Consider the following 23,915-nt stretch of genomic DNA (forward strand, 5'->3'; position numbering starts at 1 on the left):
AGAATTATGTTAACTCCCCACAGAATTCTGTGAAAGAAAAACACCCAAACTGTTTGCTTGCCACTTAATAATATCAGACTACCCTAAAGAAGTTTTTTCTGTTGAACATTCCTATGTAGAGAATACTGTAACACATCTGGTCAACTCATACAGAACAACAGATTCTCCAGAAACAATACTTCGCTTCTGTTACATGGGAACATAACTAAACTAGGCAGAACGTGCACAGATTTGAGCAAAACTCAATACTATACTCAAAAAGAGCAAATTTATCAGTTAGCTATACAAATAGCAGTCCTGTGCAAAGGGACCAAAATGTTTACTTTTTTTAAACACCCAGTTCTGAAATACCATTTATTACTGCTATATTAGAATACATTCACACTCTAGTGCAAAATAATCTTTTTAACTCACGCCAGCAATCTTAACAGTGAAAAAGCTAAAACTTCTCCAGAGATGGAAATTATGTAAAAGAAACAAGATACCTATATTTGGATGATTTAATATCTTCATTATTCTTACTTCTCTAAAGAGCTGAAATAAACATAAAACATGAAATAAGTTAATGAAATCACCAACAAACAGCAGATCTCCTTAAAAACTTTATTTAAACACACAGGGCAAACATTATTAGCATTTCAATGACATTCATGAAAAAAGTACTTACTGAAAGGAAGAGTTAAATACCTGCTTAACACCCCTCCCAAACAGATCAACCCTCAAAAACCCAACAACACCCAGGAAGGACTCTGGATGGCTCAGGAAGCGGTGTTTGCCCTGTGGTTTGCAAACTTCTGGGGTCAGAAGACCATTGTGAGCCCACGCAGGTTCCTGCTGACTAGTACATCTCACACATCTTTCACTCCTTTCACCAAAAGCACAATTCCAAATTTTTGTGAATCCCCACCAGAACACCTCTAGAAGACCCCTGCAGCAGCATGTCAGCGGTGTGAATTCAGCATTCCTCAGCACTTTGCTAAAGCCCAGGAATTACTGTGCTACAACAGCAGATCACAGGTGAAAAATCAGCTGTTTTTACTGTGTAAAAATCATGTTATCCAAGTACACCAGCGAGGAGCAAGCTCTAAGGAGAGAAGGGAAGACAAGGCCACTCCTGAGCCCTTCAGAAGCGTTCCAGCAAAGGGAACCGAGGCACAGCAGCTCTGAGCGCTGGCTCTGCCAGCACAGCTCCACTGCCTCACTGCCAGACACAGCCTCCGGCCTGCCCGGACAGCAACGCTCCCTGAACTTGCCCAAATTAATAGGGCAGAACACAAACCCCATCGTGCTGCTTCCCTTTAGGCAGGCACTGCTGTTAACCCTGCCTGACACACAAGCTACAGGAATTTTTTAACTGAAAAATCTCACAAAACACAGAAGTCTCCCAGAGGAAAGCAGTCCATCTCTAGCCCACCCCAGCAGGATGGTGGTGAGCTGCAGGGTGACGTTCCATCCCCTCTCCTAAATCCAGAGACAGTGTACTGATTGTAAGGACACTGTCACCTTTCGTGTCCTGTCTGTCCCTCCCCCACTGCCAATACTCATGTGAAGAGGGCTTTGCTTGACTGTTTCTCAAGATTTCAACTTTGCCTGTCACACAGAGCAAACTCTGTCCTTAGGGAGTGACATTTAACAAAGCAGCAACGAAAGCAGAGTCATGACCGAACGGTTGTTAATTATTTTCACCTCTCAAAACTCTTCTGCAAAAGGCTATTGTAAAGATACATATAAATTCGTAGCTGTAATACTAAAAATGCCACAGGTGGCGTTTCTGCAATATAAAACATTGCTTTGAACAAAGCTGGCAAACAGCAGATTAATTAAAAGCAGTTCCAAGATAAAATATTACTACAAAAAAACTTGAAGCACAAATACTCTTGTATTCAGAAAACCAAAGGATTCTCTTTTTAGGCACTACACAGCAGTCAAGTGTGTAGCTGTTCTTCTGCAGCTCACCCATGCCAGACCACGACTACAGAGGGCTTCAGCGTCAGTCATTTTCTAACAACATGCTTCAAAAAGTGGGAGTAATCAAGAGGTTTTATTGGAAACCTAACACACATTTCTACAGGAATATCATTAAACTAAGATCATATTGAATCAGATCGTATTGAACTTCATGCAAAGAGACTGAGGCAGAATAGAAGTCCACAGCTCTAAGGGACTGCAGACATAGGAAAAAACCCAAAAGTTTTGTAGATATGGAATAGGGATAACATCATTGTTAATTATAGTAAGGAAAAAAAGTGCTGCTGGAAGATTTGGCTCAGGTCAGATTTCAGGTAAAGTGAAGAAATTTGGTATGTCCACACATATTAGTAACAGCTCAAAAACTTGTAGGTGTGTTTACTCAATAAAAGCAAAGAAAAGGTGAAACTCTGTAATAAAGAAAAAAGGAAAACATTAGAAAAAAAAAACAGAAAACAACCAAAGACTTGACAAAACAAAACGTTTATGCCTTTGTGATTTTTAATTAAAAAAATGCAAGGGGTGGGTTTTAAATAAATCAATAGGATAAATTTACAATTTGGAGACCGGTTGTTCTAACCATTCTCTGCTTTCTGATTTTTCAGAATCATAGAATTTCTGCAAATGCCAACATCTGGGGAGCAATCCTCACTGCACAGCCCAGGGGATCTTCTCCCTGCTACAGCCACAGCTGGGATTGGCACACTACCTGAACACAGAGAAAAGACAATTTTCCAAATGCTTTTCATTATCTTGTTATCCAGGTCTGTGCCTGACACTTTGCTAGATGACAAGCTGCTTAAATGAAATCATGATAAATCGATCAAGTAAATTATTGACCATGCAAAATAGTTTCAAAACCTCTGCGTGCACATTTTCTTTATCCTCTAGAGAGGTGAAATTGCCTTATTTTCTTTTTTAAACTATGTTATTTCTGGAGCTTTTTTCATATGTAATTAGACAGGGTAGACTACATCATCTCTCTTGATCATCAGGAATTTAAAAGCAGTTGAATCTATAGCTATTTTTTTACTTGCTTTTCATTCACTTCAGCTAAACTGGTGTATAATATATTCTGAATACTCCATTAATACTTTTAATCACAGCTTATATAACTGAAAGCCTCTTATCAGTTTTTACAATTTCGAAGATAGTTTGCTTAATTCACTCTCAATTGATATCTGCTATCTTCCACCCCCAATGCCCAGATAAAGCCTACTGGGTCAGATTCTCACCAAAACACTGGTCCAGAAAATGACTGCTCTGCTTTACTAACCCAAATGAAGCATGTCAAAAAGCTGCTTCTACAGTATGAGCCATTTGTTCAAGTGGGTGACTAGGAACAAGCGCTTTCAAAAAACAGACTATTTCTGTCTCAGAGGAAATTAAAAATAAAAATACTTGAGAATAGGATACAACCACACCAAAGTGTAATTTTAGTTAGATAAAATGCACTTCAGATTGTGCACACTTAGTCAGTTTACCTATGTTGCATTTTGATGCAGAAGGTGATATCTGCAAATGCCTGACATTGTAAAATGTATTATAGTCTATTTCTGATAGAGGAATAAAATGTAAAACGTCATACAACTTTGCCAAAGTATGCTGGATAAAGGTTTTACAGATTTCATTCCCCCAAAATATTATGTGCATCAGCTTCTAGGAAATAATATAGTAACTATCATCACAAAAAAGTATTAATTGCAAAATGATAAAACCTCACACCTCTGTGGTTCCCAGCCCACAGCAACAGAGAAAAAGGTGTAATATCAGAAAATGTAACACCAAGGTTCTCAATACAGAAAACGATTTTCTTAGTTTTAGGAACTTGTCATAATGAAACTATAAAGGCAAACAAACAACTGAAAACAGTTCTCATCAGTTTAATTTCTAATACTGAGATTAAAAACCACTCCCAGCTTGTTGAGCAGTTCATTTTCCGTCAACAGGAGCTCTACAAATGTTTCCAGGCAAAGACAAACATCCTTAGTCTGCCAAACAAATGGCTTTCAGCTTTGTTGTGGTCTGGTCCTTTGAGTGTAAGCCATGTCAGATACAGGAAAAGAATGCCATTTAATTAATGCTGTGAGCCAAAAAACTGAATAAAAAAACCCCCACCAAACAAGCAATGGAAGCTGGTTCTTTTAGGCTAACTCTCTTTGAACACAGCAAAAGTCAGACTAGAAGTGCTCCTGCAGTAGCTATCACAAGACTATAACAAATTATTTTAAAAATACTGAAAAAGTTTGCTAAAAAGTGAGTCAGTGCCAGCTGTAAAGCACCAACCTCTCCTGGTCATCTTCTTCCTTAAAGGAGAAGGCTTTTCACAGGACGTTGTCCCAAGCCAGCTCAAGCCTGACCTGTGTATTAGGCTTCTCCTGGTAGCTGCTCACTGAAATATGCCCTACATCTAATAAAGAGCCTCAAGAAAAAAGTCTTTACACAATACAACTTTGCCTCAAACTAAGCACAACTTGAAAACAGAAAGGGATACTCATTACAAACAGAAAAGCCTGAGCATTTTCAATTCTCACCCTTTTCTTGCAGCTCTTAAAACACTGATTAACCCATGGTCAGAAAGGACATGAAATATGTTACAATTGATGATTAAGCACACTTAAATGCTTCAACAATAAGTATTGCCCAAGTAAGTGGCAAAACATCTGCACATAATGAACAAGATTATCTGGCTGAGGAGCCAAGTTCTAAAACAGGAAAATGAGATGTGATTTAGTGCTATTACACGGGCTTGCTAAAAAAACCCTTGCATATAATGGCATTGCTAACTCAAAAGAAAAAAACAAAAACAAACCATTTTATTTTTTCTCTAGGAGGAAGTGAACTCCATAGCATCAGCATTTGTTTGCAGTGAGACCAATATCCACTGGAACTGCATACACAAGTCCATTTGTGGAGAACAGCGACTATGACTAACACCACCAGCATGGGAAAAAACCTCTAAGAATTCCCTTTTCTTTCAAAGCAGGGAAGTACCAGTTACAGCTTCCTCTTCACCAAGCAAAAGCAGCAGAGCAGTAATTAGGTCCTAAAACAACAGTAAAGAGTAGCTGCATGTGGCTGCCACAGAACTTCCTCAGCAGCAGACAAGAAACCCGAGCCTTCCGAAGAGCTGCGCTGCTGAGTATCAGTATCGAGCTGTCAGGGCTGCAGCGAGGGCATACCAAGAATTACTGCTCCGGAAAGCAAAGCAAGTCCTTAACAAGGTTAACTTCTTCCTGGCAGCTGAAGTATCGATGTGGAAGATGGAACACAAAGAAATCAGAACTGGCAGCCTTTAATCACCATTTGTTTCCCCACCTAAGGATGACTCGGGCATGCAGCTACACCGCAGCTGAGACACTGTACACCACACCCTCTTCTGGGCACAGCCCTTCCCTCCCCACCATAGCTCAAATATTTTCTCTCTCTCTCCAGAAGTGCAAGATCAGAAGCACTTCCATCTTAGCTTCCCCCGCATCCACAGGTCGTGTGTGCAGTTGCTCCAAAGGCAGCGAGGCTGCGGCACTGCAGCGCTGGGGGAAAGGGGGCAAAGCCTCGCAGAATAAACAGCCTTGGGCAGGCAAAGCTGGCAAACAGAAAGCTGGGCATTCACTCTGCTTCCTGGCAAGCAGGCATTTCATTTTAATAAAACTGCTTTCAGTTTTTGAATTAAAAACTGACACATCTTGCTAAATTCTTTCTTGCTTGTACAACAAATGAGCTTAGAGAGGAGAGCACATTCGTAATTTCACTCCACAAAGCTGATCTAGTATCTACCCTGCTCTTTGGTACCATTCTTGCACATTCCTAGTTAAGAAATCCAGTGGTTCACAAAATCATACCACAAATCACACCTCATAATCTAATTTTATAAATTGTAAATAAAAACTACATTACAACAGAGATGGAGCCATGAGTGGACACTGAGCTGGCTGAAACTCAGTAATCAAAGGTCCATCAGGCACACTTCCAGCTTGTGTCTTTACCAGCTGAACACCTGTGATTTGTAAAAGATTTGTACTGCACCGTGATATGAGCTCCAACTGGCATTAGAGCCCAATCTCAAGTAATACCATTTAAAGGATTATGGTTTTACATTTTTAATTGAAAACACGGCCTCTTTACTTCTCTCTGACCATTCTTCCCACGCCCTGATGTTTCCCCTTTCTATCACACAGCTTTTGTTTCACTTTCATGGGTTTCAAGCATTCAATCATTTTTATTTAGATATTCCAAGCTGCAATCTGCCACAGAAATCAACTTTATCTAATCCATCATATTACCTAATTTACATTTTATTTTCACCCTGCTTACCCAGAAACCAGCAGTAACCACAGGGACTAAACTGAGAAAATTCTGAGAAAAATGGAACCAGATTATCTACTTTTACCCCATCTACAGAGTCCAACAAAGTTGCTACCTGCTCGAATGACGGAGCCTTTCTTCTACAGGCTATTCTTTGCCTCTCAACAAAACCATAAAAAGAAAGAACTTGTGTGTTTTTCCAATTTACTTTTGCACCATTCACCTTGATAAAAAATCTAGTCACATGATCTTTTTAGTATTTGCATAAAATACAAATGTGTATGTTCTCCAATTTACTCTAGTTACTCTCTTTCATTTTGTTTGCAGGTAAACTCTGCATATTCTCTTGTTCAAACAAATATTTCAAGGGGGTTTTTATCAAACTACAAAAAAGTAAACAAAAATCCTTTGACTGCAGCACTTAAAAGGACAGAGTTAGAGAAGTCCTGAGTAAAAGTAACATTTAAATGTACTTCCTGCACAGACTCCCAAACAGACTGGGTTGCTTAATGAAAGAGCAGGGTTTATCACTCTGTACTAAAAAGATAAGGCGATACAACTCTAACAGCACATTAAACATTCAGAGCTAGAGGGAAGAAACCAGAATAGCCATGGCCCAATTTGTTTCATACAAATGCATCACTTCTCCTGCTGCAAACTACATGAAGGGCACAGATAGTGCCTGGCCTTCAGTTCACAGCCAGTATTTCCAAGGCCAGTTTAAAAGGACAGAACATAAGTTTTGCATTTCTAAGTTTACCAAAGCGACTGGCAAAAAGGAGACACGGGGGGCATGACACCAAACCACAGACGTCCTCTCTACAGAGTCAGCTCTGCTTGGGAGACAAAGGAAGTGGCAAATACCCCTGTTTTCTCAGTTTACAGCTCCTTACAAGTTCAGCTTGAACAACTGCAGGGTTGTCAAAAATATCTGTTACAAAACCAGTTATTAAATACAGTAGTCAGATGTGTGCAAAGGTATGCAATGCTTCAGATGCTCCAGTACAGGCATTCAGGGTCAATGGAAGGAGGTGGGGAAGCGAACAAGTTATAATACAGTTGAAAGATTAAATGCAAAAACATACCTTTTGTAGACTAGTTGGGTTCAGCTGTGTTTTGTCAATTATTTTTATGGCAACCTAAAGGAAGAGTTCATGATCAGTATTTTCCATAGGAACAATACCGCGTTATTACAACATGCTCAAATCCAGTAACAGAAATGGAAAACATGAAAATGACACAAAAAAACGCTTAAGTTCCTCCTGCAAATTATGTATTTGTATTTAAACTAGAAGCAGGAGTGGAAAAACCCTGGTATTTTAAGTATGAGAAGCTCTATTAAGATGAGAAGCTTGCTGAGTCTTTGACTTGACATTAAGACCATCACAGTTACGGCAGTGGAAGCTCCAACAGCAGACAGTGCCCCAATAGAGAGCAGTGTGCCTACAGATAATATTTACACAGTATAATTACACAACAGATTACACAGTAGTGACTGGGCATTGGCAGTTTCTAAAAGCAGAGATTTCAGAGCATATTGAAATAATTTCCACACAAATTTGGCAAGAAGTAAGCTCATCTTTGGAAATTCACTAAATATTTGTGTCAATTTGTTCCCTGATGGGTATTAAAAAAAGTATTACTTGGGAATCAACAAAAACACATTGGCCATAGTACAACACTTTGGGTAAGTACATTCTTTTAGATGTTCTCCTCTTTTCAGTAAATGCTGCACAGAAATAGTAAAGAACAAAATAAAAATTTCACATAATAAGCAAAAGAGAAATTCCATACCATGCTAGCTATTCAGAACCAGAAGATTTGAAGCATGAATAGGCACCAGAAACTTCAGTGCAATGCAATTTGGATACTGGATGAGGTAGAACAAGAAATGAGAATTTTTCTAGAATTACAAGCCAGTTGGTATTTTTCCTTTCTAAATTAGAGACTAAACATACCAGAAGAAGCTCTACAGAAGGAGATGGTGCCTCTCAAAGAGGCAAGATGCTGCAACTCAGCTGATTATAATACTTCACTGGTGCAAAGCAAAGGCTTTCAACTCCACTTCAATTTTTGGCTCAAACAGTAGATGCTGCTGCTTCCCATGCCACAGCTCCCATTTCCCTGCATCACTTTGTGCTATCTTTGTCACCTCATTAACTTGGGGTTGTCAACATATGGAATAAAGAATATCTTACATCAAAGCCAATTTATATCCCTAGATTCAAGTGCAAAACACAGGGATGGATTGTCACGATGGAGAGGGTAAGAGGGGAACAGCATTCAATGCTTGGGTGCATCATGGAATTATATAATGGATATGGTGCTTTCTGAAACTGATATTCCAAACTTATTTTGAGCTCTTCTAGATGCAAGATACGATGAGACATGACTGAGAAGCCATCTAAGAATGCTTTTACTTTGGGGACTGTTTTCTTCTAAGGCAAGCTACTGAAATTAAGGATCACTATTTCCTGAGGCGAAATTCCATTGCAAAACCTTGAGAAATCACTTCAAAAATATAAACAAGAGAGAAAAACATTAAGCAATAGGTATTTTTATATTAGCAGCTGTGTACGAAACCAAGAAAGATTTTTATCTCTACCTTTATGCCTGTTGTTAACTTTGTGACAATAGTTCAAAGTTATTAGCTTCCTGCAATCTCTTATAATTCCATGCTGGATGTAATAACCACTGCCTTTGTCAACAGCAGATAATGTTATTTCAAAGTGACCTGGTGCCCCAAGACTACTCATAGCTGTTCACTTGGTAAGCACATTCCACTCAGAAAAGGTTGCATTTGTGTTCTGGGCTCTACCATTCTGGTCAATCTTTAAAAGATGTAAACTTTCAACGCACCAAGTCTTAAGGTACCATGTTACTGCAAAACCAGCTCACCTCAGCGTGCACTTGGTGCCAGATGACCTGAAAGGTCTCTGACACTGTCAAACAATTTCAGGCCTGGAGATACAGGAAAGGTACAGACCTCAGTTTTCCAAAAGATGGACTCTCAGGTCTGTTCAGTGCACTAATTATAGTCTTAAAGGCAGAACAAATTTAGAGAATTCCTATGCACATGAACGCTGAGAGTACAGTGTGTTAACATGGACTCTGAGAGCTTGAACCCATCATCAGAACTAGGAACAATTTCAGGTGCCTTGATAAGGTCTCTGAATCACAGGCAAAGGCAGTCTGCCCTCAAGAATAGTTCTGACAAGCCCGAGAAAGTTAAATGGAGAATTTTCTAAGTACAGTTAATAAAACACTAAATTGCTTTTCAAAGCAAAAACTTCCCTCTCTTTACATAAAGTGCATTTGGAATTGTTTCATGTACTGTGAAGTAGGGCCAGTGCTGGAAAAATGCAAGTTCAACCTACACTATTACACCACTGCCATGATAATCTGTGTGAAATTGTTAATAGAATTAAGACTGAGTTTGCTTTCACCATTCACAATAACGCCTCTTAAAACATTTCTCCTACGTGATTTGAATAAGAGAGCTAAAGAAATCATAAGTTGGGACACTGAGCAAACTGGCCAAACTGCTATTATTCTGAATGTTTTCTCCCTCTTAAATTTCACTTTTTCCCAGAAAGAAGATGACAATAGATTCCTTGGAGTCAGACTTGGATTCTGAAAGAATTCTGCCTCACTGGGAAACTTCAGCTCCCTGGCTATTAACTGAACAGGTCTTTAATGAACAGAAGGGTCCACAATAATTTTGGTCACCTCAGTAATAGCAGAAGGGAGTTCTATCTTTTAGATTCATTTTGGCAAGTACGGAAAACTTGTCAGAGGAAACACCCTTTGATAAAACTACAACACAAAATACATGAATTGCAGTCAAACCATTAAGAAAAGCAGATTGACAATGAAGACTTGTGGTTTCAAAAGGGCAGACAGCTTACAAATAACACTCTCCTAGGCAGAGGATCAAGAAGGATGGTGTGTCCAAGCACCAGCTCTAATGCAGTGAAGCTAATCTCTGGACACAATTCAACCCCCTCAAGCTAGGCTGATGCTCTGATCATCCTCTGAAGGGCTAAACATTTTTTCCTTTCTGGAATTTGAAGATGGGCTCTCATCATGCATCCTGCAGATACACTAAAGATGGGAATGAAAGAGTCCTAGAACTTACTCCATTTGGAAACATGAAATCTTCATCTCAAGCAATAGGGAAATTCCAAGGGAAGGACTCCAGATGAAAGGAGATGAGCAGCTACCCTAAAAGAATGCTTAAACAAACATCTCCTCCTCCCAGGAAGTGAGAGAAAAGTGTTGATCTGCTTCAGGATTTGGAAGCTCCTCAGCACAGAGATATAAAGAAGGAATTGTCACAAAGTGCAACTGACATGGTCACTTAAAAGGATATTCAGAACAGAGACACAGATAACAAGGAAAAGATAAATGGGATTCAAATACAGCAAGAACACAGCAGAGATGAAAACTCATTTAAGCGTAACTAAGCATTTAGTTTAAGTTTTGCTACGTAAGACAGAAAAAAGAACAGGAACAAAGACAGGACAGGCAGCAGGAGCAAGTGTGTAAAGCCGGAAATCACAAATTTAGAAAGCTAAGTGCCATCTGGCTGAGGCCAGGCTGACAATATGACCCTGAAATTCTCACAAGAAGCAGGTTTTTAAAGGAGAAAGGAAAAAAAAAAGCATTCTTGCAGCACAGGTTCCTAACATCTACCAAGAACAGCAGAGCAGGATTTAGAAATGAGCATTTAATATTTTTTTTCCAATTAATCATAAAATTCCTGAACTCAAAACTGGCAGGGAAAAACCAAGGAAATAGAAGGTTTAAATGCAACAGATTTTCCTACAGTTAACTCTACCCTGTGGAAACACACAAGATAGGACTACCTGGACTATTGAAAAGCCTCATCTAGGAGGCTGCATGAAAATTTTTCAACTAGATAAGCTGAAAAGTGCAGAGAGTTGTGTTTTTGTTGTTTTGTTGTTTTTTGGTGTTTGTTTTTTTTTTTTTCCTAAAAAAGATGGGTAAAGAGATATGAGGCTGGGAATAAATGAGTAAGAGTTTTTCAAGGACAAGATTTTGGGACCAATCTTGTTTAATATCTGTATCAGCGACCTTGGCACAGGATGTCAAACCATAATGATTAAATCTGTTGCAGGAGTTAAGAGGCACTATCAAATACAATGGAAAACCGAGTTAAACAGCCTTGGAGATGAGTTAGCAATGAAACTGAGATTCAACATACAAAGTTGGTGCTGTTGCTGATCACAAGCAAAACACATCAATTTAACCACGAGAAAGGCTAGCACAATCTGAAGATTGATCAGATAAATACTTCTGTAAGGGCAAGGGTAAAGTAATGACACTGGGGAAATTACTATCCAGAATATTGGAAACAATTCTGGTCACAGACATCTAAAATTATCAACATTGTACAGTTTATCTAGCAAGAAGAGAAATTTTGCTCATCTTCCTCTTAAGAAAATAAAAAGTTTTAAAATATCTTGAAGATGTTCCTACAAAATTAGCTTAACTGTTCCCTTCTAAGGAATGACACTCATTCCAATGGTCACAACCCAGAAAGTATTTATGCTCTGAATTGATTGAGCTACATCAATTCCATGAGTAGAAGAAACTTAGTACTCGAACTTTTCAAAATTTAGCCAAAAATTTTATGCTGTCCCCTTTATTTGTTGAAATTGAAAACAAAATAATGAACCAGAGGTCAACACAATTATCTGCAAGTAAAGGAAAATGTACTTCACTTTCTGCAAAGTGTGACATGTATCTATCTCCAAGTTCTATACCTAAAATAATAGCAAAGAAATACTAATCAAGTACTTGCATGTCCCATCTTAAATATCAGTAAAAACAGGAGGGAACTTAAATGGAAAGGAATTAACAAAAAAACTTTCTCTACAAATGAGAAGCCACTTTAACATCAGAAGACAATGGGAACTCTCAGCCAAGAAAACAAAAAAAATCCATCTCAACAGCTCTTGCAAAACGATGTCCCCTCTCTTCTTCCCTCTGTTCCTGCTACTGAACTCTGTATTAGCTCAGAAAAGAAATTCCCTTAAAGCACTGCAGTCAGCAACACAGCTTCTGTAAAAATCCTTGCTGGTATCAGCAAACATTTACTTAATCAGACAGGTTTAACAAGGAAAGGTCAGCAAGGTGCTTCTCCTCCTTTCAGTACTTCAGAGTTGTTTTTTTAATAAAACAGCACCAAGAAACACCTTCTTACAACAAGCAGACAGGACTGCAGCTCACCAAATCAGAACCACCATTAAGTGCAAGTGATTAATTGCATTGCAATGGCATGCAGAAACTAAATATGGAGCTGAGTTTGACTCCAAGAAGAGATACAAGAGAAAGCTTGTCTATACTACACACAGTGAGCAAACTGTCACTGACACACAGACTACCTTTGAACAAACTGAAGCATCTTCCCAAAACCACCCAGCATTGCAGACACCCTGGGATGATCCATCCTAGGATTCCCAGGAGATATATTGCTTTGGCAAGAAAATACTGCATTTGGGCTACTTGGAACATAATTAAGACAACATTTTGTTCTCATGCCCAACTTTGCCTCCAGTACAGCTTTGCAGTACACAGACACTAAGAGGCAGTCTTTCCAACAAGCTTATTTAATTGCTGTATATTGATCTGGTTTTCGAAAATGGAGGATTTATCCAAGAATATTAGTAGCAAATTTTAATATAATTCAGATGGACAGAGATTTGTCAAAAAAACAAATTTAAGAAACCATTTCCAAGAGAAAATGGTTTTTAATCGTTACAAAAAAAAAAAATAGTTTCCAATTTCTGCTTTTTTCTACTTCACTGGCAATATCTCTAGTAAAATGTGCACTGTGTTCACTGATTTAGATGACGGTATTCCAAGAGAACCTTCACACCTACAGCAACTCTCTGCTGTTTACACCCATACCACTTTACCTCTCTGCCAGTTAGGATGTGCCTCGCCAGCTTCACTTTTGCAAAATTCCCCTTTCCAATCGTTTTAAGGAGTCTGTAATTTCCAATATGCGGCTGCTCATCGGCACAGGAGGCTATGGAGTTCCTGCAGCGAGCTCCAGAGCGCCCAGTTCGAGAGGAAACTTCCTGCCGTCCGTCTCCATGGGACGTGTGCTGCAACAAAAGCATACACGGGTAAGGCTGAGGAATAAAGACAAAAAACATCAGTGATGAGAAGCATACAACATTCAAAAACATCAGCAATGCCTTTGAAGAAACCTTCAAAGGATCCAATTGAAACTTCATGTTCACACTCAGCTTTGTTCTGATCGCGGCAATAAAGTGGTGCCCAGCTCCGGACACAATATTCACCTCATCACCTGGTAAAGACAGTGGAACATCACCTGCACTGCAGCAAGAGCTGAGCATTTTTAAGTAACTTAAATGGACTGCCAGATCAGGTACGAAATATGAAGGTGTTTGATATTATTTCCTGTTTGCATTAATGTGCATAACTAGTGCAGGAAGGCCTTTCAGAAGGAAACAAGAATACAGATTTTCCAAGAGCACAAGTTGTTAACCATTATTGGACAACTTATACTGATAAAATAATAAAAGGGTTTTTTTCTTTCCTGTGGCACTAAACTTTTGTTCCTACAGATCCACATGACTGAAAATACCCAGGATAATCTGGAGAACAAGGGAAGAAATCTTACCTAATGTACTGAAACCTTGAATATTGATAGGCTGAAAGCCAGTTACAGAGATCTGAGACACTGTCTGCAATCTTTCAAGTTCCTTTCACTCTCATTTCCCAGAACAGCTACTAATTGCAAAAATGAATGGCTACATATTATCTATAATAGTCTTTACTCATTAGATCACATGGTTAAAACTAAAGTATCTTTTTATTTCCTGATAGCCTGTTTATGAAAGTGCAGGTGCCCTCTTACATTCTTAAATCATGGCTGAGGTCCGTACACCAACCACACTAAGTAAAGTATTAGTTAGAAATGTTTAGGGGCCTCCAAATGTGGAGCAAGTATCTGGCTCCACCAAAGATGACACATTAAACTCAGAGTCATCACAGAAACCCCAGATCTTGCTCTTCTACTACTACTCCTCTTCCTGAACCCATTGGGGACAACCAGGAAACTGGCACACAGCAACATTCAGTCTGCAAATCACTGCAGTGTGAGGATGAGATCATACCTCAAGAGCTAACAACCATGGTACAGGCACAAATGAACAAATCCATGCTTGCATGACACTTGGCAAGTTTCACTTGCCTGATGTAACCTTGTGACCATATACTCTCACATCTGAGGTTCCTTGATTTGTTGAGTACAACAGCTGTGATCAAATTGTTTTTTACGACACATTCATTGCATTTAAGGAATGCTGCTGAGAGGAGTCTATGGCAACTCCTGGAAAATTGTTTTAAAAGTTACTATTTAAAAAAACACACAATGTTTTCATATCCATCTGGCTTTAGCTTCTCCTTACTGCTTGGCTGCTGCATTGCCACAAGACTTGCACTTCCCAGAGAGGTACTTAATTTCTCTGATCACAATACTCTTTCACTTTAGTTAATGATAGATATAGTGAGCTCCCTAAACAGGCTGCTGTACAAATGATTAAAGACAAGGAAACATTTCCTGTACTTCTGTTGAGAACCCTCCTCTATTTTGCCAGCATCTTTTTGTGGGGTTCATGGTAGACATGGACCTACCATACCAAGCGTAGGTGCAGCAAGACTAAACAAAGAGGCTGCATCTTCTGCTCAACACCTGCTGATTTCACAGGAGCAGAACTAACCCTCTTTGCAGAAGACCATCTGTACCTGACCACTCAACACCAACCCTGATTTACTGTTTCTCATTCCTGGATCCTTACATGCCTGATCACATTTGGCTGAAGTGAAATGCAAAGTTTCCTTTCATGCAGAATATCAAGTGTTCCTGATGAGCAGCCCATCCTGCCCTATTTCATAGTCTAGCAATTTTATCACAGTTTTCAGGAGCTAGAATACACATTTTATCAAAACCACTAATAACTGGCACAAGAACAAGAAGCACGCTTGTAACAATGTCCAGTAAAAATTCAAGACTTGATAATAATTCAGTGTTCTCAATAATATCTTGAGACCTACAACAACTGGGTAAGTGCTTATCAATCAGAAATTCTCAAGGAGAGGAAGGATGAGCAGTCAACTGCAGTTCCTTCAGTCAACAGAAAGAATGACTAAAGCCAGTGAAATCCTATATTAACAATTTCAGTATTTTGCATGTCCTTAATGTCAGGCTGGTGCTGATTGTTCAGGCCATCTTAGCCATCCCCGTGTGTACTGGCACAGCGATGCCAATCCTCTATTTCCCTCAACTTTGACTTCTAACAAACCTTGCAACACACAATGCAGAGAACTTCTCTGTCAGCTCCTTTCGTACCTCTTAGTGTCAAATTTTTCAGTCAAGCTAGAAAAAAGCAGCAACTGCTGATGCTAGATGCTAACATCCTCCTACATTGCTACCCCGGTGATCAGGGACCAGGATGTTCTGTACAGGGCCATGAGGATACTTCTTGGATATATCAGAGGAAGGTTCATTTCAGTTCAAGTACAGCATCCCAGGAATACAACTGAACTACTTACACTGCACTTCACTGAGTTGATAACTTTCCTGAGGAAAAGAAATGTATCAGAACTATTTAAACTACAGCCCTTCCACACCTGGGCACCCGGCACAAGCTGGCTTCAGCAGGAGCCAGACTGCCTCCCAGCAGGGCTTGTTAGCTTAGGCTCTCCAGCAGACAGATTCAACAACTTGAACTCAACAGCTTTTGAACCACACAGCTGACTCTGAAAACACAGTAGTTGTGCTGCCTTGTGCTTGAACTAAAACACTGTTAGTCCTGAGCCAGCCTAAGAAGCAGCTGAGATGTGGGCATCAGGTATGAAGTATTCCCAAGCCAGAGAAGGGGTTAGTCAAAACTGATCTAACTCATACCCTACTTCACACGAGCACTATCAAGTAAAGGAAAAGCTCTGTTACACTAACAAATTCTATTCCACATAGTAAACTACTCAGTTAATGTGTCTCGAGAGCTTCACTGTCCTCTTGTTGAGAAATTACTTCTTGTGTCCTATAATTTTTTCATGCTTCGTACCTTTGCATTTAAAGGGTGGAATTAAAAGCTGTGAACTCATTTGGACCAGGGTTGATGAACTGAACACAATCTCCTTGTATGGAGGTTTGCACTTCCACCCCAACCCAGATTATTTCTTTTCAAGAATATGACCTTTTTCAGCTGTGGGTTTTAAGTATCAAGCTGTGCATTCCTAAGCAGTTCAGTTCTCTCCAACTGATTTGCTCAAAGCCATGTTTCAGTCTGCAGAAATCCAGCCATTTGCAACCATATCTAATTTGGACTATATTCCACTTTACATAAATAAATCTATCAGCAAGTCCTTCCTCTGTCAGTTACATTATTATACTGAACAGACAACAAGCTCTCTAAAACCCACAGAAAACAGATTGTCCATTTCAACATGGATTTTCTTTTGCATATGGAAATGAAGAGCATAAACTCAAAACTGAGTGAAAGTGTTTCTCCCAACCTAGTCATTTTCAAGAAGCCGTGATAGGCAGATGGAAAGCTAAACGGTGTAGGCAAAAAGCAAAATATAGGTGGTCCAATAAAAGCTCAAATCATGCACTGGCTTGTATGGCATCTGGCTGTGCTCAAGTACTTCCCAGGGCAATTTCCTCATCAAACAGATTAACAGTGCCAATCTCAGCCCAGAGAAATGGCAATAGCATCCTCTGCCCTCCAAATTGAGAGGCAGGTCATTTGTCTTTTCCCTCAAATCCACACATTTTGCCTCCCTGACTACACTGACCCCGCCAAAACTGTTCAATTTCAGCCTTCTTTTCCAGGTCCACATTTATATGGTTTCAAGAAGATACGGGATTTGTCTTAAAAACATAAGATTTAAAGTCAGCACGTGTTTATTTGTAATCAGTTTCCAAACGTTGTGATAGGTGAGTTGTATTTCCTTGAGGTGCTTTCTGCATAAGAATAACACTTGCTAATGAACTCACCATGGCTGAGTGATTACCAAAATATCTGTCTTCATCTAAAGCAAGACCATTATGCTCTAGAGAGGAACTGAGGCAAGGGGATTGGGTACTCTGTGCAATTCAGGTTTGCCAGTCACCACTTCTTTTAAAAGAAAAGTCTCCTGAAATCCACTCATGACAATAAAGCACTTTCTTCCATATCTTGGCATGCATCATGTTGCATTTAAAAATCTTTTAAATACTTCAAACCGTTTGTTCTTTTTTTGCACTATCCATTTTCAAGCTAAAAGGACAACCTTTGTCATTAAAAAAAAAACCCAAAACAAAACATTCTCCTCCTCCCCTGAGCCCCACCCTATTATTACTCAACCCAGAAGGAAATGAAGTAAAACATCTCCATTTGTGAGAGACCTTACTGCAAGGGAGGGACTGAACCCGAGACCAACTATATTTGGAACACAACACAAAACCCACCTTTTCGCAAAAGCCTTCCCCCAATGATGAGCCGACATCCTTTCATAGCCAGATAATGATTAGCATGAAGAGAAAGAAAAAAAAGAAAAGGAAAAAAAGTAAAAAGCAAATGAAGTATGAGGGTGTCAACAACTGAAATCTTTTTTGTAATGTTAGCTTTATCCAGTATCTGTATGGTTTCAGGTATCTTAACATTCAGAGCATTAGAAAACACACAAGGCAGGAGGTGACTAGCATCAAAGTTCTTGAACTGCGTAAGAAGGTGCCAAAAGTTGAGGAAAAACCTGAAAGAAACAGAATCTGATATCCATTCTAAGAGCTGAAAAACGGTAAGAAATCAGAATGTCCAAAACCCGCAAAATCCACTTTTAATTACAGTAAATAGGAAACTCTTTCTGAAAAGGGGGGACAAATGGCATCAACTTTAAAAGTATTTATTTAATTAAATAGTGAGAACTAGCTTATTATCAGCAAAAATGAACTAATAAAATGTAATCTTACTGAAGTCTCCTGGAATGTTTATTATCTTAGCTGTTACCTCACCTCTGCATGCAATACTACAAAGTGATATTATAGAATTTCTTGGAAAGCTGTCAGACCAGTAACAATCATGACAGCCTCATTTCATTCAGCTTTTTTAATTGTAGTGAGGAAAAACTGTACTTAAATCCTATACCTTATAATGTTAATAATGTAAGCATTCTAGGTCATGAACATTTGAGACACTAAATTGCTTCATTACCTTAACCTGGGCACGCAATATATAAATTCATGCTAATTTCTGGCTGTGCACTTCCCACTAGCACTCTCATTTACAGAAAAACTTAACAGGAAACATACCATAGTTTGGGGTTTTTTTAGTTTGTTTTTTTTTTTTTTTCTTTTTTAAAAACCCTCAAAAATATTTTAAATCAAATATGCAAAGACAAAATGTCACTGCAGCCCTTCCCAACAATGCGCTGTATTTTATTTCCCATTCTCATTAACATCTTCAAGAGCACACAGACTGCTGAGTACTGCTCAGCGTGAGAGCGAAAAGGTAGCCCTGAGGATATGCACAGAGGTAGCATCTTACAGAGCACAGATATCTCTGAAACAGCACAGCAGGGCATCCTGCAACTGCTGACGAAGGAATTCTGCTGGAAAATCAAAACAGAGACTTACGTTTCTGGCAGCCACCAAAGGGTGTCACAGCAAACACTCAACCACAATTGTTTATATACCAGTTGCTGCTCTGGGATTCCCTAAATCATCACGCATTATAAAATATTAGATTATTTTCCTAGATTATAAAACGGGAACACATCAGGTGAAGATATCCTGTACTTGTCCTGATTTTACTTCCCTCCTACCAGTAACCAAGGCACAAATCAGGATATGGAGTGAGGTGGATTTTGTCAGACCCAGTATGCATATGATGATGCATAACCAATTATTTGGTTCCAACATATATAATTAAAAGGCATTTTTAGACTGGCTTGCTCCATAATCAATCTTAAGGGTAAACAGCCACTGCTTCCATCTCACAAAATTTTAAAGGGTCTCCTACAAAGAAAAATGCTATCCACCTAAAATGGCACTGAAGTTACCAACCCATGAGGGCAGATTTATTCAGTGATACGGGCTACAGCCCAGCCACTGTGGATGTTGTGATTGAGATGAACAACTGAAAGGGTCAGAATTCATTAAGGGAGACAAGCAGACCTTCTAGAAATATAATACAGATGTTAAGGGAGAGAAAAAACTAATTGTGTTGCTTCTGTTGTCAAAAGGGGAAGATTTCACTGTGCAGTTCTCAGCCTGCCATAGTGTTCATTCATGTAATTGGTATGACATTCATGAAAACGACTGGCTATTTTAATTAGGTCAGATCTATCAAACCACTGGATTAAAGGGGGAACCTGAAGAGTAAACAATCTTTAGCACATGGAAGCTGTACCTCCGACACACAATCCTAATTCCTCCACACCTCAGTGAGGAAGGCAAAATAAAAGAAAAAAAAACAGGAGCGACACTCAGGACACAGCAGATCCAGCTCAAAGTGAGCACAGCAGTGCAACAACCCTACACTGGGCAGCGTGATGGAACAGGGACACACGACGCTTTCACCTGGCAGAGAGAACACTGCTACCCAAAGCAACACCTGCACATTTCTAATTCTGGCTACTGACCAGCAGTGGGAATTGCAGTGGGAATTGCTAGTGACAAGTGCAGCACTGCCCTGAAGACCAGAGTGGGGAAGTGCTGACAGCAAAGCACTAACAGTCCTCAGCAAAGGAAGGATGCTCCCCCCACAGCCAGACATACAGGGTCTGGCTCAAGAGTCCTCCCCTGTAAAACCACTACAGCCTCTGCAATGTGTTTGGCAGTATTTGGTTCATGGTCTATACAGCATATGAAAGAGAGTGAATCTCTAATTCCATGATTAGCAGTGAACAACACAACAGTGAAGAAATCCTGCTTATATAATCAAAAAGATAAGTCTGGTGCCAGTTAGAAAAGCTCTTTAAAAGCTCTTTTGTTGCTTCACATTATCAAGATCTGACATTCATCATATCTTTCCAGCCAAAGTTCCTTTACTGCTGATTAAAATGGATATTTATTGACATCAGCCTGGGGAATAATAGCTAAAGAGCCAACCATATTCTATTCTTCATCAACAATACTGCCAACTAAGTTGTTTCCAGAATCATCACTGTCAGTAATTACATGCTAAACAAAAAAGAATAAAACCCAACCACCTCACAGTTGGTTTTCAAAAACCACATTGAGCTTGCAGATAGAAAACTTTGCTTAGGCTTTAACCCTGAAGGAACAAATTTTATTTGAAAGTCAATTTCTGTTTATATGCATATATATATATATACATATTGAGCTCAGCAACCTGCTGCTTTATGGGGCAAGAATTCCTCTTAACCCAAGGGTTTCATCCTTATCACAGGTGTACTCAGTATCCTTTAGGTTTATATTTTAAGAGCAGTACACACCTATTTATCATATGTTCTAAAGAATTTTAGTAGCAGATGACCTCCACGCTAAGCAGAGCCAACCTCGATATGCCATGAGCCTAAAAAAAAAGTGACCTCCATTTTTGATCTGGCTGGCACCCATGAGGCAGCATTACTTGAGTGAGGAGAAGAGGAAGTTGCAGACACATGCTACTTATATATCATATGAAATGGAGATTGGGAGAGACAAATGCCTCCACTCTTTGAATTCCTTTGACCTGAGTCACCTGAGACATGTTGTCAACAGGAACTGTCCGCTTACATCAACGTGAATATATCTTTCAGCTAGAACTAAAATGGAGAATTGAGCAGGTAGGATACCAGGTGAGTGGGTAACAAAAGCTAGGAAGAAGTCTATGAAGTTCAGGGTACTAAATATTGTATTTCCTCTCATTTATTTTCTTTCAGCCACTCCTGTAGTTGTGTTCTGTTTTTCAGACTGCTACCTCTAAGGCTGCAACATAAGTCACATTTGGTGGTGCTAACGAATTAAGTCTACGTAACATTTTCTGGAGTCAGGTCCTGAAACCTAGTTTTTCCGAGTTATAGAAATAATGTCACAAAGGGGGGAAAAAAGTTTATTTCCAGGAACAAAACATCCCAAATTACACTGTTGTAAATATGTACCTGCTTGTAGTTGTGGCACAACTCAAGTTACCCTAGCCTTAGGGTGGCTGTGCTACAACTAGCTTAATGCAAACCAAAACAAAAACACTAGGAAGCATTTCTAACCTTCCCCACCAGAACTGGGCATTCTGTTTGCAGCCACAGAATGGGGATAACCCCACTTTTCTTAAGGGCTTATAGCAGTCGGATCAGAGCTGACCAGACTCGTCACACAGCCCCATGGTAATTAGTGCTGGCACAAACCACAGGTGGGAAGAGGCACCCGAGGCTGATGCCCCCAGCAGCCTCCCATCAGTGAGAGCTGACTGAAACCAACTGATTAAACACCACAGCACAGGCAGCTCACCACAGCTAAGAATTAATGTCTCACTGTGAAAATGCTAGCAGCTGGCGACTCGCAATGTCATGCAGCCTCGCCAGGTATTTTTTGAGTACACAGTACCAGGCCTGTCGGGCATCAGCATTTTTTTCTGCTCTGGGGAATGTGGGCACTAAAAAATACATCCCAGGTAAATTCCTAAAATATTTTTTATTTCTGGTTATTTTACCACCTTCACCTGATTTAATTTAAACCAGAACATTTATTACAACTGGTGAAAAATATGGAACTGTGTAGATGGTCCTGTTGAAAAAAATCTATCAGAACTCTTGCTACGGAAGAAAGCATTCCAATTACAGATCTATCTGTAATAGGAGAACACTGATAAATAATATATAGAACAATGCAAGCTTGCATATTGTCTGCAAATGCTCTAATGCATTTCATAGTTAATTGGAAATAAACCAAGGCATACTGCACTAACTTCCCCAGGATCTTAAAATACATTTTTATACCTAACTCTGCCTTTACTAAATCTTTTTAAATAAAAAAAGGGTGGTACTTCTGCTGCACAGAATCCTTTTGTGCAAGCACAGTTGCCATCATGCTGGCATTTTTCAATAGCAATTTTTTCACATTAGGCACAGTCATGGAGATAAGAGTATATTTTTGTCTTGCTTTTCCTCAAATTACGTAAATTTTTAACTCAGATTGGCTTACAGAACCAACATATTCAAAACAGTTACCCTTTTCTCCTGCAAAAAACCTACAGCTGTGCAATGAATACAGAGGTTTAAATTAAACTCTTTAATCCATGATTTTTCTTTTCTATTTCATGCTGTTAAAAAAAGTAATCTTCCAACCTCCATACCACCTGTATTTCCTTGTTCCTATCTATAGTTTGCTATCATCTTCCCACTCTTTGAATATTTTTTTAATGAATAGTTGTCCTACTCCTCACAATCTTGCTCCTATTTCTTTGTGACTGGTTGTCCTCCATCCTGCTATATGCACATTCCTCTGTGACTCCACTCATATTTTGTTTCCCACCTTCTATCTTCCTTTCCCACTGTGTTTCCACACTCTAGTCTCCTCCATCTTCTGTCCTTTCCTTCTCATCACTAGTGGAACAGGTTTACTCATTCTTCTGTCACCTAAAGTCCTTCTTCTGTACCTATCCTGTCTCCCAGATTTGCATGAAGGAGGTCTCTGCCGTCTCTGTTGCTTTCTTTCTCACAGGCACGACATATTTTGGAAAAAAACAGAGATCTGATCCTGTCCTGCACTTCTGTCCCCTAAGCAGCTGGCAGCCACTGCTGCACAAGACACGGCCAGAGAGGAGCTGCTCTGTCTCTGCAGTGAGGAGCCAGCTCATTGCAGGCCAACAGCCAGCTTCCAACTGTCCAAGTGTGAAGTTCCTATGATCACAGATCATCTGGGATGCCTTTCCTCTCAAAACCAGGTGACTCGGAGCCAAATTCTTTAATCTCAAAGGCACTAAAGGCTTGGTAGCTCTGAGTAGCTTTTGGGGAAAGTCACTGTGACAGCACTTCCATTTCAGCATGTCTTGATAAGAAGCCTTAGGAAAAAAAAAATAAAAATCAAGTACTGGCAATAACACTTTTTTTATTCAACGGGACCTGCCAACCGCTGAACGTGGTTAACTGCAAGCACAGACAATGATAATTTACACTCGCTGTCATTCTGGAGGCTAACTTCATTTTCGAAACTGCAAGTATAGGCATGGATAAGCTATGATCAGCACACTTCAACCAGATCCAACATCAGCCAAGCCTTTGTCAGCAGTGGTAATCTTCCAAGCAGAGAGAAGGCATTAATGGGGTCCACAACCATGGCCCAAAGGCTAGCTGAATACCTTGGCACCTCCTCTTCAAAGAGTCCTCTGAATATTAACTAATTAGACTTCTCTTATGTGAAAGAGAATGAATCAAGGCTCAATTTACCTGCCAACACAACACACCCAGACTTGGGGTAGAAGAACAGTTAGCTGAAGTCTCAAAATTATTGCATTTGGCATTAAAAAAAAGAGACCCGGCATTCACAGCTGTAGGGGTAATTCAGACAGACTAAATGCCAGATTTTTAAGCAAGGCGTAACAGAATAGAATTTGGTAAATTTCTAGATAGCTGATGGCCAAAACGTTGGAGAGCTT

General features: G+C 39.5%; 1 protein-coding gene across 13 annotated transcripts in view; it reads right to left on the minus strand.

The window, feature by feature from the left end:
* The window catches only part of MARK3 (microtubule affinity regulating kinase 3), a 61,878-nt gene that overhangs the window by 35,613 nt on the left and 2,350 nt on the right, over positions 1-23,915 (minus strand). For 11 of the 13 annotated variants that reach the window (XM_040067410.2, XM_040067416.2, XM_040067412.2 and 8 more), the window contains exons 2-5: positions 17,789-17,827; positions 13,218-13,409; positions 7,359-7,412; positions 486-534 (exon numbers count right to left, since the gene is read on the minus strand). In XM_040067410.2, the coding sequence (XP_039923344.1) occupies positions 486-534; positions 7,359-7,412; positions 13,218-13,409; positions 17,789-17,827 (334 nt within the window). The remainder of the gene's footprint in view (positions 1-485; positions 535-7,358; positions 7,413-13,217; positions 13,410-17,788; positions 17,828-23,915) is intronic. The other 2 variants (XM_040067407.2, XM_040067417.2) reach the window with 1 other exon arrangement.

This window comes from Hirundo rustica, chromosome 6 (genome assembly GCF_015227805.2).
Source record: "Hirundo rustica isolate bHirRus1 chromosome 6, bHirRus1.pri.v3, whole genome shotgun sequence".
NCBI classification, from domain to species: domain Eukaryota; kingdom Metazoa; phylum Chordata; class Aves; order Passeriformes; family Hirundinidae; genus Hirundo; species Hirundo rustica.